Here is a 17,327-nt window from a genome sequence, read left to right on the forward strand (position 1 = left end):
TAGACATTGTTGTCCATCACTTCTGGTGGACTTGAATGCTTAGAAGGAACGTGTATGGAGTCATCATGAATAGAACCTCGTTTCACATCCAGAGCTGCCACTTCTCATTTTACTGATATAGAAAAGTATCAATTCTGTGGCTAATTTAGAAGGGTCCAAGCATGGCTGAAATCACAAAAAAAGGGAAGCTACTGGGAGCTGAACCTCTTTCAAAGCAGAAATTAATGGTGTTTTCAATTGCATTTTTATTGCAAATATTTTTTCTCCTTGGTTCTAAAGGGGATAAAGCAACTTCAGATCTAAATTTTCAAAACATGGAACACTAAACAGTCAGTTAAGAGCTTTTAGTATAGATCATTGCATTTGCTTGGCTTCCGGCACATGCACCAGTAGCAGTAAGTGGTGTCTAGTGGCCCAGCCCTAATTATCTTTAGTTATTTGGATACAGTGGACCACAGTGACAATGCCCACCGCAGAGCTCCCTGGTACAGGAGAGGCTGGATAAAGCGGAGGGTGTGTAACGGCATGGCTTAGTTTCACCTACAGTGGACTATTTGGAGGAATATTTACTCCTCTGTACAGTAAGCTGATAGAGAAACGCTCTGAGAGTTGCTGGCGGAGGGAGGGGTATGTGATCGCCACAGGCAGCGGGCCAAGGGTGTGAAACGCATGCTGGAACCCAGCTGGCCACACCGAACATCACAGAACACGGTAAGAAAAAACAGATCTTCGCCCCCCAGGCCAGCACCCCTCGTGAGCTCTGGAGGAGCTCTGAAAGGGTCATCTGTACTAATCTGCAGAAAATTGGATCTGGCTGCTGCTTGCGGATTTCCTGCTCCCCGTTGCATTTCCTCCTGTGAGCCCATAGCTGGGGCTTATGCCAGGATAATTACTTAAGGATTAACTTATAAATTGAGGATAACTTGGGATACTTGCAGATGGCTGCTCGTGTTCAGTGGCCTGGTTAGGCTGACGGTTCTGTGGCTGTATCTCAAGTGCTGCTTTTCTGAAGCACTTCTCTGTGCCGCAGCTTTGTCAGCAGGGTGTTTTTCCAAGTAGGGCAAATTCTGAAGTCATATCAGGGGCTGCTCTTTGCTGAAACGTTCTGCCCACCTGCGAGTCAGCTCCAGGCTCATGCTCGGCTGATGAAGAAAGTCCTCCGGATAAAGGTGTGTCGGCGTCTTCTCGGGTACAGCTTTCTCGATCTGGGTGCCTTCGTGCCATTCGCTGAAGGATGCGATGGAGACGATCTCCGGCCTGACCATGAGAGCAGCCTGCAGAGCCGTTTCGTAGTACTTCCCGTTGACTGTTCCGCGTGTTGGGTTGTTCCAGGGGCGAATGCTCCAGGTGTCGATGTAGTGTGGGCCAGCGCTAGGGATGAACATTGGGTTGTTGGAGTCGCAGAAAGTTTCGATTGCTTTCCAGTTCTGGTGGGATGAGCCAAAAGAGAAACCGTTGGATGCATAGTACGTGTACATGCCATCGTACCCTGCGGAGAGGGTATTGTGCTTGTGTCTCTCCTCCGCCAGCAGCGCTACGAACACAGCGTCGTACGCGGTGCTGCGGAGAGAGTGGGAGCCTGATGGCATGGGAAGGTTGGCCCAGGATTTAGCCAGTGTCAAGTAGGAATTATAGCTATAAAACAGTGGGAAACTTGCCAGTGCTGGTCTTGTACTTACAGAGAGCTGCATGTGACTGTATCTAGGGGAGAGCACAAAGCTTTTTCAGAGGCTGGGGTGATAACCCCCCAGCAGGTGTTTCCATTGTACGGCAAGGGTGGTGTGAGACAGTGGGCTGTAGGGGCCTCCTTTCCCAAAACCTTTATCTCTGTCTTCATGGCAGCGCCGGTGCCTGCTCCTTTCCTTTTTGAAAGAAATGGTAGAGGTGCCAGCTGACGGGCGATAAGCTTAGAAACCAGAGCAGAAGAAAGCGATTTTGGGTTCTGAAGGGAAGGTATTGAGTGCTGGAGAAAGTGGGATTTGATTATGACCCCTGCCCAGTATTGCCCAGTTGGCTCGCCCTAGGCAGCTCCCTCCCCTGCGCGCCGATCTTTGGATACTATTCTGATGCATTTAATTCAAAGATCCGCACGTTGTTTGTGCTAACGCAACACAACGCAGCTGGATTTAGCCTGCATGAAAACCTACTTGCCCGTGATGTATTTGATATTCTCATGCACAGTGTGGTCATCGCACCCTTTGAATGGCTGGATGTGAAAGGCAACCTTCAAAAGAGACCACAGAGGTGGTTGTTTTCATCCCAGTGGTATTGCTTTCTCTGCACCCCGACCTGCCAGAGGACCCTAGGGCCGCTCTAAAGGCCCTTCCATCACCCGCCGTGGGCAGACTGGGAGCATCCCTTTGCGCCACGTGCGGAATACAGCAGTCTACTTGGTGAAGTCAGGGCTTTCACTAGTTTTCCCTAATGCTAGTAAAAAGTAAACTGAAAGTCTCAGTTATTAAGAAGAGGGAAAGCCCTATATTTAGCTATTCGAAAATTGTTCCCATTGTCTTTCAACGCAGTCGCTGAGGCAGAGGAGCAGGGCCTCTGCCCAAGCGCAGCAGTGGCTTCGTGCTGGAGTTGAACAGTGAATTTAATCACCTCCAGCAGCAGACAAGAGCCTTACCTTTATGGCGTATCTGTGCGCAGCGTCCGGTGCGGAGGGCATGAGGCTGGCTGGCTCCCCGTGGCCGTCTGCTAGGCCAGGTGGGCACCAGGACAGGACCCTCAGCGTGTAACCGAGCAGGTCTCGGTCAAGCGTGTTCTGCTCCTAAACTTCTCCTCTTCCTGTCCATCAGCCGTGCAGCACACGCTTCTCGTCATTCTAACCCTCTAGAAGGCCTGCGGTGCTCCAGCTGCGATTACGAGAGCCTGTGATCAGCGCTCCCGGCTGCTGGCTCTGGGGCAGCCTCGGGTGCCAGCGGTGGAGTGGGGTGCTGGGGGGCACCAGGGCTTTGCAGCGTGGCAGAGGGGGGAGCGATGGCAGCCCCTTGGGTTGTGGCCCCGGTACTTCACTGTGTGCCCCCGGGGTCGGTGTGTGTGGGGGCTCCGGGGGCTCGGGGCCATTGGCGTGGCGCTGGCCCGTGGGCTTGTCTGGTGTGGTGGGGTCACAGGAGCTGCGGGGGCCGAGTGCGGGGTAGAAGCTGGAGCCGGTGCGGGGGGAGGCCGTCCGAGTACAGGGGTCCCAGTGCCGGTACCAGGCCCTGAAGCGCGGGCTGCCGTACCAGGCGCAGAGGAAGGCGTGCAGATGTGGGAGGGAAGGCTGGGGGGGGGCAGCAGGAGTGGGGCACACCCCCAGTGGGTCCCTCCATGTGGGGGGCGCTGGGGGCACTGATGCCCTGCTGGATTGAGGATGCCCCTCGCAGGAGCAGCCGCAGCCCTGCTGGATGGGTGGTGGGGAGTGGGCAGGGACCCCTGGTGATGGGGAAGGGCAGGGGCTGCTGCCTGCCCTTGGCTCCTGGCCTGTGAAACGGGTGGTTGATGAAGGACTGAACTTACCCAAGGAAACGAAAACACGCTCCAGTAAACGCTGGAATGTGACTATCGGAGCCCTTAAAGGAAATAACATTTTAATTGGGTGAATCTGTTATGCAGAAATGTTACAGACGATAAAACTCCTGCTAAATGGAAACCCAGTAGCGAGATGAACCTGTCGAGGGAGCAAATGGCTTGCAAATCAGAAACAGGCTTCCTAGGCGCCCCAGCAGCTCTGGGGCTTCCATTATTTCACTTGGCTGAAGCTCCTGCCGCCCCACCGCGCTGGAGCCTTCTGGCAGCATTTCCTCACGACAGCCACCCGTGCAGAGTCATGGTCTGCGGGAGGAGCGTGGGTAAGCGTCACCGAGCTGTAGAAACAGCTAGAAGTTTGCCTTTCAGAGTTTCCTGAGGGTTTTGGCTGGGTTAGATATGTGCAGGAACTAACTGCGGGCTGGGTGCCAGGTTGGCAGCCATGGTTCTGGTAGGGCATCGTGGAAAGGGGTGTTGGGAGAGTGTCCCCGATCTGGCTGGTGCGGCAAGGAAAGTGCCTGGAGTGATCCTGTGTGCCGCTGTATTGCCTTGGGTATGCTTTGGCCTCTAAAATCCCTGTAACCAGTGCCACCTGCGTTTGCCAAAGAGATTTGGCAAACTTCTCCCTGTTGCTTGTACACAAGCTGTGCTCTGGGGCTGACGCCCGCTCCTCTCTTCCTGGGGGGAGCAGCCTCAGGCAGCTATTTCAAGTCCTAGTCCCAGCTGTATTTCATGCTTTACCATATGTGCATGCTACCAGCAGCACAGAGCCAGCTTTGCATGAGGAGCAAGGAACATCCCCCTGCCCAGGTGAGCAGTTACTTGTAAAACGGGGAACCTCATCTTTGCCCTGCCTCATCCCGGCGTAGGGCACAAGTGCTGCTGGAGCCTGAACTCTGCACGCATGGGACTTGCTGTAGGAACACTTCATCTCTGTGTATACACACTGTACAAATGCTGTACTCAAAGGAGCGGAGGGAGGCATCCAACTCTTACCTCTCCAGTTTTTGGATCTATTTGGTCAGAACACAAATGCAGCTTTACCTTCCTAAGGAAGCTGCTGGACCTGATTGCAGGGGGAGATCAGAAACCGTGGTGCAAGTGTACTTCAGTGCTTCAGAGAGTATAAGGCAAAGAAAAGCCTCTCCTGCTCCCCCCATCTATTTTTTCAAATCTCTTCAAGACCAGTGATGATTTTGGAGGCCTGATTCATGCTTGGGGCTGACGCTCCTGTGTGTTTATCCATCAGTTCACATACGCTTGGGCCTCTTCAGGGACTGGGTGAGCTTCGTTCCCCTCTTTGCCTCTCGCTTGCTGTCGTCTGCTGGAGGTGAGGATGCTTTTTCATCTAATTTCGCGGCTGCCAGTTCTGGGTGCAGCGAGCGTTGTGCTGAGCCAGCAAGCTCAGGCAGCTAGCGGTGCTGGGTTCGTAGTCTTTTCTGAGTCATTTCTTTCATTCGCTTATGCAAAGGACGCTGCTGTTTGTGACCTCGCGCTTGGCAGACCCTTGCGCCTGGGCACACTAGAGCCACCGAGACCCAGCTGCGGGCAGGAGGCAGTGGGGCTAAACATGACTGCTTTTTGATGGACGGTTTTAAATTGCTCTCTTCAGCCCATCATCCCACAAGTAGCTGCTGTCATTTTCTTTCAAGCAGCTACCTTCAGGCTACTTGGAGAGGTCAGGCTGCGGAGGGCGGATGCTCCAGGGAGGTGGGCAGAGCTTTCTCTTTCTGCATCTGGCGCCAAGGACAAGGGTACTGGACAGAAATCTGCAGACCAGTGAATTTGCTGTCACTCTTCTCCCTCTGTGAGTTCAATGCCTCTAGAAACTGTCTTTTAAATTTAATTTATGAACTGGCAGGTGAAGGAGCTGAAGGCAGGACAGAACCACCCAAATAAAAATTATCTGGAAGCAACGAGCAGGGACATGTGGTGTATGAGTTGGGATTTAAGGTCTAACAGCCACGTCTAACCGGGTAAAACAGTGATGTGGCTCAGCCTGCGTCTCCACGCTGCCTGTGTGATTTGTGCTCCAGCAGTGTCACAAGGATCAGTTGTTACTGGAGTCCCATCCCTGAGCCCACCTGACTCAACCACCCTGTAGTGCAGAAGGGGCAGAAACACGAGTTCCCAGAAGGCACTTCTCCCTGCTGCCTCGCTGGAGGTGACGCTTGTGCTAAACGCCTCTCCCGCTGGCTTCCCCGACGCCTCCGTCCATGCAGGCTTGTTCTCTGAGCAGCCCCGTGAGCCAAGCTGGACCTTTGGGCCTTTTGGTTCCGCAGTGGCCGAGCTGCCGGAGCCGTGTGTCCCACCACTAGATAGTGCTAGGCCACCGCAGGGAGCCTCGGAGCCGGTGGCCGCACCGGCTGATGGCGTGTGCCGTTGCTCAAAAGCATTAATAAGCGAGTGCTGCGCCGGGGCTCTGCCGCCGCGGGCTCGGCGTGGCGCAGGTGGCGGCTGGGCTGCGGGAGGGCAGGACGCCGTGAGGTTCTGCCTGTGCCTGGTCCTTGCAGAGCACGCGCTGGGTGATTTTCCCCGGTATCTGAGTGCCACGGGGTGGTTATGTATCTTCACTGCTCAGGAGCAGCTGTCTCAGTTGGTGCTAATGGACTGTAATACACACAGAGCTGACCCCAGAATAATGTCTTCACAGAAATTGCCTGGCTGTGGAGCTTCTGCTGTAAAAGCCCAGAAGCACCAGGCTGGGTGAGTGACTGTCATCTGCAGAGAGCGTGCGTGAGGGGTCTCTGGGTGCTTCCCCTTCTCTGAGCCTTTGCTCTTACCTTGTCTTTCCAAATCAGATATCCTGCAGGGTAGAGGGACTGAGGGAAATACAAGAGGGATCGCTTCCCTATTGTCTGCCTGGGCAGGACCCTCTCCCCTCCGCGACTGTCCCTGCGGTGCTGATAGGCACTGCTCTGAGCAGGGGGCACGACTTGGTGGAGGGGACAGAGAGGGGCACAGGAGGTCCCTCCTTGGGCCCTGGCACGCAGTGAGTGCGGCGGTCTGCTCTCCGCAGCCCCCGGTTCGCACAGAGCCCTATTCGAACAGCGCCAGAACGAGCTGCCCCGATGCCTGGCTTCCCCCGCAGCTGTGGTGGGGATGCAAAGGCTGTTTGGGGGCTCGCTGCAATGTTTCGCTATAGTGAGCAATTTCCCTGCTGATTCTGCTCCCTCTGCATTTGCATGGTGAGCTTGCTCCCCCTGCCCCGTGTCATTTCTTAGCTCCTCGGCTATTCATTGATCTTTGCCAGGCTCCTCCAGCACTCATTCATCACTCTCGTGCCCGCCATCCACTTTCCAAATGTTTCCTATTTTTCCGGTGATGTATTTCCCTGTTCAGGCAAGCTAATCTTGCACCATCAATAATCGGGGTGCAGCTGCGCTCCTGACCCCTGCGCTAGCACAGCCGCAGCATGGGTGCGCGGCTCTGCCCTGCGTGGGTGGAGGCAGCCGAGCCGCAGGGACGCCGGGTGAGGGGTGCAGCTGCAGGGGCCTCCCGGGAGCCGCTTCCCCGGCGGCGGGGTCTCTGCTGCGGGAGCTCGTCCCTCCCCTTGGGGACTTCAAAGTGTGCAGATGGAGGTGATGCCCTCACGGCTAGGAAGGGCTGTTTTGCCATAGCTGGGCAGGGGGCGATGGTCTTTGAGAAGGTGAGGCAAAGTCCTGAGGCAGAGCATCCTTGCTTGAAAGGGGCTGGCCTCGTGGTCTGCCTTGCGGAAGCCTTGTCTCTCTGCCACAGCCTGGCGTGGCCTTTGTGAACAGCCTTGGTGGGCAGAAAACTGGGGAAACGTATCAGCATCTCAGCTGGTGCCGCTGCTTCTGGCTCGTTCCACGCTGCTGGCGTCCAGTGGCCCTGCAAGTGACAGCTCTGTTTGTGCCACCAGCATCCAGAGGATGAGCCGCATGGGTGAAGTGGCTGGTGCCTTTGTTCCCTTGCAGGAAACGCAAGCCCTATAAATTACTTCTTTCCTCTGGCTTCTGGGTGTCTGCAGGCCGCTGTAGCTGTCAGGGTGACATATTCGGCACCAGCTAAAGTGACCAGCTTTTGTGTCAGCATCTGGGCGCTGTCAGCACCTCTGGAATGCACCAGCGCAGGGCAAATCCAGGCTTTGTTGCTTGTTCAGGTGTTCTTGGTACTTTCCGAAATGGGGACCCTGCTGCTGCGCTGAGTGACTTTGTGCAAAGACTCAGTGCCAGGAACTGTGTGTGCAGCGGGCGGGGGGACGCGGCATCGGCACCGGCAGCAGCGGTGAGCGCCTGGGACGCTGCAAGCTCTCTGCTGAGACGCATTGTGAAAACACACTCATCGCCAGTTAGGACGTGCTGATTGGACAAATAGCTTCTGCTGGAGTGGAGAGAGATGCCTTTTTAGATCTTGTAGGTGGAACTATAAACACTTTCATGAGCCAATTCACAGGAGCGGTACAGATCAGGGTGACTCTTGTGTTTGCAACCCTTGTTGAAATCACATTGGCATGAGCACTGAGAGCAGGCAATACATGGCTTGCATTTTAATTAGCGCTTGCCCTCCAAATAAAAATGCATCTTTAGAACCTCATTAGCAGAGCCAGTTCAAACTCATAGAGCAATGATTCAAATGAGCAACAACAGACCAGGCAGGCTTAGTCTGTGTTGGTATCAGAGGTGAAGCTGCTAAGTGTCTGACCCTTTCCATCCCTGTTGAAGCCATTGGGGAAAAATGCTGTCAGGGGTTTGTGTTTGGAAGCCTTGGCTGAGTAATCGGGTCTGTCTGATGTCGGGCAGTTGCTGGGTAACTCTTGCTTCTCACCGTGATCTTATCTACTGATGTTTATTGAGTGCTTCCCAGTGTCCACGGTGTCATTCTTGCTGCTGCAGTTGGTGGCTAAAAGCCTGTGCTTTTAATACCCTTTTTTTTTATTTTGTGCAGCTGTTACATGGCAGAGGTGGTTGTGCTGAGAACTTTTCACACCTGCCCTAGTGGGACCACCCTTTATTGTGGACTTCTGGTTATTGTTTGGAGAACTGTAGGAAGCAGGACACAAATTAGAGCAGCCCAGGAATAACTTTTGTTACAGTAAGGTGCTTCAGATAATGTATTTAATTGGTTTAATGTTTTTTACATATTTTTGCCATCTCTAGCTATAATTGACACTAGATTTATTCCTTGTCCTTCCTTGAGCTCTGCAGGTCTGAGTGACCGTGCATGGCTTCGTGTGGTTTGTACATGTGAAGTGCAGGCATGGTCTGCCGGGTGCAGATACGCCTCAAGTCACGTCTTTGATGGGGCAGTCAGGAATTCTTTCCAAAACTGCCCCATACCTGTGTAGGGGTGAAGTGCTGTCCCTGGGGAGACTCTCACAAACACCACCTCCGTGTCCAAGGGCTCTTTGCCTCTCATGCCAGTGATGTTGTTGAAGGCAAAGCAGCTAATTCCTGCTTTGGTGGGTGCAGCAGCAATGTGCCTGCAAGGCTGGAGCATTCTCCTCATTGCAGAGTGGCACAGGACGCCACCAGGGCACCATTCTTGCTGCAGAAAGCAGCCTCCCCCAGAGATCCTGCTATCGGAGGCATCTGCTAGTCCCAGCCAGGGAGAAGTTTTCCTCCACCGCTGCAAATGGAGATCTGCGATGTTGCTTCTAAATGTCCTCACTCTTCTTCACAATACAGAGCAAAGAAAACCAGGCTTGGGCTAATTAAGCTGGAAACAGAACATTGCAATTTGTAGCTGATTAAATCTTTCAAACAATGTTTATGTTAATCTTCTGATTTATTTTCTTATAATGCCTTGACTAGGAGATAGTCCAGTGCATGGGGAAATGCTTCCAGATGGAGCACAGTCCGCCTTGCCAGATGCTTGGAGCTCAGAGCGAGGATTTTTCACTCACTGTGGTTATAGCCAGGAGAGGTGATCTTGTCCATCTAGGCCATTTTTGTACGTAGAGGGGGATGCTGAGCTGCAGTTCTCGTTTTTGCTGCAGGAATGAGTCTGCCTGTAACAGGAGAGGGCTGTGAAACAGCGCGTGGGAAGGGGCATCCATGAGACAGCCAGTTCTCGGCTAGGGCTGTTCTGCCTCTTACACACACCTTGTATCTCTGAGCCAGGGCTTCGCTGTCTCAAGAGGAGGCTGATGTAAAATGCTCCTTTGAATTTATCTCCAGAGATTATAAGGGGCCTACTGCAAAAAAACAGTTTCCATTTGCACACTGTGCGTGCATATCCATTTATACTGTCCTCCAGCCCTTCTTCCAGCTCCAGAGTTGGCAGGATGCCTAGCAAATTTCCACAGGATGCTGATTTAAGGAATTATTCTGTAGAAGCATAGACAATGGAGACAGAAGGGACCTTGAGGCCATCTGGAGAGTCCGCTTCCCCAGACAGCATCCCTTCTCCCAAGTCACTCCAGACACATTTGTCAGATTTGCGCTCGGCTCCCTTTTCTGCAGGAAATTCCACCTGGCCGCTGCTCATGTTCTTCCTATTTTCCAGTTCTTTAAAAAAAAATTTATCGGGACCAGAATTTTTCCGGGGCTTAAAGGTAATGTGATCCATGTTTGCCCATCTCTTCTCCCTTTCTGTCCCTGTTCCAAAAAGGCCGTAATTTACCCTTCCTGGTCTTGCCACCTTGGAGGCGGCTGCAGGGTGAGTCCTGGGGAGAGGGTTCTGGGCAGCGCAGGTCGAGGTGGAGACGTGCCGTGGGCTGCCACCGCTGCCAGAGGCGAGTGCTGGAGCGATGAACAGCCCGTGCTTGCAGGGAGGATATCTCCAGAGGTCAAGGGGTTTTCACTGCGGAATTGTTAAATTAACTATTCATTTAATTATATTTTGATTAAATTAGATCCTGTTGTTTTTTTTTTTTTTAATTTCACCAGCAAATGATTCTCTGCATAATTAATGCTGGCTGATTCTGCTAATTCACTTACTGCTGCTGAGGAGACAGAGGTTGCAGTTACGCTTGGAGCCATGTGCTGGTTCCCAGGAGCTGGTGCTGCCTGTGCCGTGCCAGGAGCTGCCCCGCCAGAAAGCCACACTGTGGCCTGGGGGCTCCCCGGGGACCACTCTCGTCCCCGGGGCCTGGGGGTCTCTGGGACAGGGAAAGCACTGGATCAGGCCCCTCTTTGCAATGAAGCTATCAATTTTTATTCATGAGCCCGCTCTCCCCTGGTCCGTGGCGATGCTCTCCATTAACTCTGCCCACAAGTAGCTGGGAAGTGGGCTGGCTGCAGCTCTGTCAAGTGCAATTACTTCGTTGCGCCGTGACGCAAGCCGCCGTTAGCCACCGCTTGTTTTGACGAGATTTCTGGTGAAGCGGGAGCTCCCGGGCCTGCGGGAGCTTGCTGCCCGACGCGGGCCACCCGCTGCCCGTCGCGAGCCATCGCAGTGCGACGTGGGCTGCCCGCGCGTCGTGTGCTGCGAGGTCCCGCGGCGCGCGTGCCCCGGTCCCGCGGCGGCCGTCGGGGCTGGCCCGGCCGCGTGCCGAGAGCGGCCGTTCCTGCGTGGAGCGGCGCTGGCGGGGCCGGCCGGGCTGCGGGGCCGTGGCACCAGTGGGGTGGGACGGCTCGCGCCGAGCGCAGGCAGCCGGAGTGCTGAGGCCACGGCTTCTGGAGGTGGGAGTGAAACATCAAATGCAGCGGTGCTCCCCCGCACAGGACACGCTGGCCCACCGAGAGGGACCAGCATTGTGGGAGTCTCTGCCCTAGAGGGACTAGCCTCTCCCCACCTTGCCCAGGACCCGGAGCCCTTCAGGGGAGGCAAACTGTGTTTGGGATGATGCGGTGGCCAGCAGCCACGCACGGGGCAACGGGACAGACCGGGAGCGACGGTGCCAGGGCTGCCGGAGCTCCCGTGGGGGGCTCTGCGAGAAAAGGGGGGGTACGGCACAACTCGACCCTGCTGCTTCTTGGGGACAAAGCCCAAAGTGTCTCCTGCTTCTCAGGGACATGCAGGAGCTTGTGGAGCTGTCATTACTGTGGGCTGAGCTGATGAGCTGTCTCCTGGTGAGAAACAAATTTTGTTAACCTTAAATTAATCGGGAGAATGGGAGACACTTCTTTGAAACAGTGTCATTCAAACCATTGCACCTGAAATCATCCCCACTAGAAATGCAGCTGGAGATAGTAATTAATTCATCCTGCTCCCATATTAATTCTGCAGCCGCTCTGCTCCAGCGTGACTTTGACGAGCCGTGTCAAGCAGCAGTTCTGAGCCAGGAGCCCTGGGACAGGCAGCCTGGTCCCCGCTGGTTTCTGCGTAGCTGACCATCAAAAGATAATTTTCAGGTTTTTCCCCATGGTGTATAGTCATGTCCTTTAAATACCCTTCAGACTCTGACAAGCTTCCCAAGGTGTGGAGAGAGCCCTTCCCTGCCTCCAGGTGTCTGAAGGTAAAAGAAATGGTGAGTCTACAGGGATTTGGGGTTTTAATCATGAAAGATCATCTTTTAAACACTGCAGTGTGAGCAGGACAATTGGTTTAGTTATTCTGAGCACGTCTGGCCGAAATCCTGTGCCTGTTACAAGATGTCCCTTCCCCTCTCTGGTGGTGGTGGGGGCACAGCGTGTTGCTGGGGAGGCAAGTGTCGGAGCAGGGACCGTGGTGGGGCAGGGACCGCTGGCATCTGGCTGGTCCCGGGAGCCCCAGGGGTCTGCAGGGGAGGTCGGTCCTGGGAGCACCCCCTGCCCTGCTGCAGCGGTGGCCTGTGCTGGCCCTGCTGTTGGGCTGGGCTGCGGGTGGGCTCTGGCTCCACGTACCCCCAGAGCTCTGCGGGTCTGTTGGTGGCTGTGGTACGCCCACGCTGTGTCCGGGCAGCGCCTGGCTGAGGAAGGCTGGTTTTGGCTGGCAGGCTGCAATCGTCAGTAAAAAATTGGCATCCAGTGTGTTCCTGAGAGGCGATGCTGCTGGCAAGGTGCTGCTGGTCTCGGGAGCGGGCTGGTCCCGCAGCTGGCCGGGCAGCCACCCTGCTCCTGCCCGCGCCGCGAGGGTGATGCCGGCGGTGCTGGGCAGCTCGGCCGGGATGAGCGTTCGGTGCAGAGTCCGCTTGTGGCTCCACTTGTGCCTTCCATGGTTAACGCTTCCGCGAATAACCTCTTAGAAATGATTCCAATTAGGCTAGCACATCTCTTTGTAATCTGGATCCCTGTTGTGCCGTCAGACTCAATTCAAATTTAATTTGCAGAAGGTGTGTATCGGGCAGCTTCTTTACTTAGCACAAAACTGAGAGGAAGATAACATTGATGGAAAAAATAATACAAGTTCATATTCTTCCTACTTTAAGGAAGGAAAAGAGATGCCAGAAAACTTAGCCAAATTTACATTTTAATGGGAAATGTTATGACTGCCTGCTCCGGGAGGCACAAATTGCTTTCTGGATGGGGCCCTGACTTTATACCCAAGTGCAGGGAATTAAATCTAGCAGGCTCTGATGAGATGAAAGGGATCTCGAGAAACGCAGCCACTGCCACCCGCCAGACGTGAGGACGGGGCCAGGCGCTGCTGGCGGTGGCAGGCTGCCCGTCCCCATCACGCCTCGGGCACAGGCAGGAGGCCCTGGAGGGAGGGAGGCTGCTGGGACTGACCCGGCTGCAGGGGCTGGAGGTGTCGTGCAGGGGGCTGGAGGGCTGCTTGCACAGAAAACCCGTGCGTTTCAAACCCTGGGGTAACCCTGCCCCTGCTGATGCCTCCCGCCCCGTTACGGGGGTGACGGTGGAGGAAGGGCTGGCTACGAGCGGTCGGTCCTTGCTCCCTTTGCAGCGAGGCGGAGGCTCCAGCGGCATTAACTGCGCTTGCAGAAGTGCCACTTCAGCCTTTCCGGCTGGCAGCTGCAGCTGGAGCCCTGGTGAGAGCCTGTGTTGGAGGCAGCTGCTCTCTTCGGGGTTTCTCTGCCCCCTTGTCTAATTGTTCCTAATCAGAGCAGCTCAAGCCTGCAGACAGGCTCCGGCAGCGCGTCTCTGTGATGCCAGCCTGGTGTCTCAGACCTTCACACAGGGACAAAAGCTGCGCCCAGGGGAAGATGCTGTTAATTTCTTAGCATCTTAAAGCTCTTTGAAGATGAAAACACGGTGCAGTGCTGCGTAGTCTTATCTCTCTGGCAGCGCCTGTCACCTGCAGCCATATCTGGCACGTTCATGAGCATGGCAAAGACTTGTCCTTGCTGGGACCAAGCCTGGGGTGTTGCGGGGCTGAAACTAGGAATGCATCTTGTGTCTCCCGCGGCTCTGCTGGCCTGGGCACAGAGCAGCCTCTGGCTGGGGCAGGCGGCTCGTGTGCTGTTGTCTATCCCTTGCACTTGCAACAAAAGAGCTTTTCTTAATACCTCTGGGTCTTCTGAGTTGCCCACTGCTGCTGGGATGTCCCAGCGGCCCCCCAGCCTGGTCCCTGCTCCCCTCTTCGTGTGCATAGTCACCCTGTCCTGGTGATAATGACCCAGCCTGCAGCAGGGATGCATTTGCGGGATTCGCCAGCCTCTGAGCTTGTTTTTCAGATAATTTCTCTATGCTTGAGGGTAGCTGGTTTAATACAAGACATTGGATTTTTATATTGGCAGCACGATAGGCAAAGGGTTTTATTGGCATCAGATATTCTTGTTAGTAACGACTGAGGTGTCTGAACAGTTGAACTGACCATTAATAATTCAAGTGGCTCAGCTCACCAACTATTTATTTACTTCCAAAAGTTGCTGGTAATTATTTTTCCTGCTTCTAAAGTGAGAGGTTGCAACTGCCAGGGTCTTGCTGCGAGTAGCGCTTGTCTGTGCCCTTGACTCCTGTTCGGCTGCGCTGGGCTCGCCCAGCCCTGGGAGAAGCAGAATCAGAGCCCAGAGGGGAGAGGGCATCCCCGGGGCAAGTGGATCCAGGCACAGGGATACCTGCAGGCTGGGGTCTCGCACCCACTGCAGCTGCCTGAGCAGTGGGGGCATCAACGGCTGGCTGGTTGTGTGGGGTGGGACGTGTCAGAGGGGCTGTGACCGGCGGCTGGGGGCTGCCCTGGCTGCCTCTCCGGTGGTGCTGCGTTCTGCCTGCGCTCGCTGCGGGCAGGGCTCGTCTTGGGGCAGCCTGCGGGGCTGTTTGCCGCCAGGCAGGCAAGCAGCTAGCAAGGAGGAGGGTCTGCTGGCAGGGGTCTCGGAGCCCCTAAAATGTTGATGAAACCTCATGACTCCCAGCCTCGGAGCCGGGATGGGGATGCTCCAGCAGGAAGTAGAGCCCTGGGGGGGAGGTGGCCCGAGAGCATGGAGAGGTGCGGGAGGAAGGGTCTGTCCGTACCCCTTGACAGGCCAGCAGGTGCCTGTGCTGCTGAGGCTCTCCCTCCCAGTCAGGGTCACGCTGGAGCGAAGCTGGCTGCAGCGGCATCCTTCGCTGGCGCTGCCGGGCAGGACGGGGGAGTGCGCAGGTGGGGCTGGCGGAGCAGAGCTCTGGAGCTTGTCTGCTCCCCAGACGGTGCCTTTCCACTTGTCAGAGCAGTTGTGCACGGTGGATGGGATGTAAATTCACAGTGTTGCATGGCAAAGGCATCACTCAAACAAGCAGACAGGGTGCTTATTGGGGATGTTTCCAATCCAATAAAATAAGCAAAAACATCACTGTTAGAGACTTAACCAGAGCAGATGCTCTGGCACCCACAAGGCTGCTTCCCTGGGTGAAGCAGTGTCACTGTCTGGAATCCAAAGGAGTGATAAATCATAAGTGACCTTCAGTGATTTATTACTGCCTTGTGCAAAACACTGCTGCTTCTCTGGGCCAGTTCCTGGGCATCTGTCTGGGATGGCAGTAATTCCAATCTTTAGCATCGTAATGGGTTTGTCATGGGTTAGATAATGACAAAAGGCTGGGGGTGTCAGAGAATGGCAGATACTGAGCTGGTGGAAGCAGAGCAGTGCACGCACCAGTGGCAGCTACCACGGGCATTTGCTGGTGTGGGAAGTGCTGTCCTGGGCTGCTGGGTCTGCAGAGCCAGGCAGGATCACTCAGAGGCACCAGGGGCTCTCCCGTGCTGGGATGGAGGGAGGTTGTTTGTAACGTTTCACGTTTCCAGGGGTTGGCAGGCTCTGGCCTTCTGCGCTTCTTCACGCTGTTCGTAGCGGTAAGACTAATGCTGTTAGTGGTAAGTGATGGGAGAAGCGCTGAACACGCCACATTGTTTGCGGCGTGGCAGATGTTGCATTAATGATATGGAACAGCTCAGGGCGGGTGCTATGGGTTTAGATTTCACAGCAACGTGCTGAGCTCCTGCCCAAATGCGGAGCCAAGTTTGGAGGTGGCGGGGCAGGAGCTGTAGAGCTCGTTGGTTGCAGACACGGGCTGTTGGGGTAAAGCCGTGGGCCAGAGCCGCATACTGGGGCCATGGTGGAGTGGTGGGTGCTTGTCCCTTCAGAAACCTCAGTGGGCACCTATTTGGGTCTAAAATGCAGGTTTTGGTGCTTCAGCTTGGACAGCGGGTCTTGCACTGTTCCCCCCGGCAGCGGGGGTGCTCGGTGCCAGAACACAGCGAGGGCTGGCGCCAGGAGTGGCCGGTGGTGCTAACGCCGATGTGGCTCACGGGGTTTGCCCTGGTGCCCCGCCAGGCCTGCAGGCCCTTGCCCTGAATCGGACCCCGCTTGCTCTTGGATGCTCTGCCCCTGTGTCAGCACTTCGGCGTCGAGGAGGCCTCTGAGGACGCCCTGCAGTGCCCAAACCAGCTCCCAGCTCCCAGGCGTGGATGCCCGAGTTTAACTGGCTTGCTCTGTGTCTGTGTCCATGAGAATGACGTGGGCTTGGCTGGAGTGAATGTTGTTTCCCCCCAGAAAAGTCACAGAGAGAGAAAAGAGCTTCTAGAAGCAAAAACTTCCTCCAATACTTCAATTGTGAGGCAAAATTTACATTTTGATTTTGGAAATCAATAGCAATTCACAAATAATTCTCCTATGCTGCTACAGGTCATTCATCAGCTTTGGGTCTCTGCTCAATAGAAGCCATTATTGGTTTTTTTTGTTTGTTCAATATTAGTGGTTTGTTCAGCTGTTCTCCAGGTCTGTATTATAATGACAAATTACAGACTTGTGGGCTTTTTGTCCAAATAGTATTAGAAAATGCAGATGGATGACATCATCGCAGTGCCGCTGAACCAGGACACACCAGCAGCAGCAGCTGTGAACATCTGGGATGAAATGGTGCCGAGGGGGGCATGTCCCTGTGCAGGTGAGGACCGGGCGAGCCTGGCTTCGGGTGAGCAGGCTGGATCTCTGGGGGACGTGGCTCAGGCACGCCGCTGCCTCTGTGCCCGGTCATCCTCCCCCGTGTCATTTATCCTGTGTGCCGACAGGCCGGAGGGAGCCGGGCTCATTAGGGGTTGCTTCTCCTTCTCCAGTCTGCCCCGTCCCTCACCCACGCTCGTGTCCCGGCTGTGTCGGGGGGCTCCAGTTGTGATGTGCTGGAGAGGTGTTGTGCTGGGTGGTGGTGGGCTGCACCACACCAACAGCCCTTGGGTGGCCATTTTGGGGGATGGAGCGGCCAAGCGGAGCCCAGAGCCCGTGGGGGCACAGGAGGGTCCCAAGCTGGGGTGGGGGGGTGCCACCTCAGGGAGCGTCCGTGAGCCTAGAGCTGAAGCTGTCCCAGACCCGCTGGGCTCTGCAGGTGCGGGGCTGTTTGCCAGCTCCAGGCCTATGCTATTATGAGCAGATTACCTGTGGAACACCTTTTTAATACTGAAAGAAATAACTTGATTAGTAATTATTGGTGCAGAACACTTGGGGAGCCTCTGCAAAAGGCGAGGATGGGCTGTTCCATTGGAGCTGCCTGTCGGTTTTGTCATCTAATTATAAGAGTGTTCAGTGCCAAGACTCTGGACAGAGAGATGAAAAGAACCCTCAG

At 55.0% G+C, this 17,327-nt stretch overlaps 1 protein-coding gene across 1 annotated transcript; it reads right to left on the reverse strand.

Moving 5' to 3' along the window:
• Positions 1-907: 907 nt before the first annotated feature.
• Positions 908-3,967, reverse strand: MANEAL (mannosidase endo-alpha like). Its single transcript, XM_064471596.1, is given in 6 exon segments — positions 908-1,656; positions 1,658-1,701; positions 2,144-2,224; positions 2,627-2,726; positions 3,198-3,262; positions 3,923-3,967. Coding segments are annotated over 6 exon segments (918 nt in total). The 3' UTR covers positions 908-1,073.
• Positions 3,968-17,327: the final 13,360 nt, after the last annotated feature.

This window comes from Phalacrocorax carbo, chromosome 22, assembly GCF_963921805.1.
Source record: "Phalacrocorax carbo chromosome 22, bPhaCar2.1, whole genome shotgun sequence".
Classification (NCBI taxonomy): Eukaryota; Metazoa; Chordata; class Aves; order Suliformes; family Phalacrocoracidae; genus Phalacrocorax; species Phalacrocorax carbo.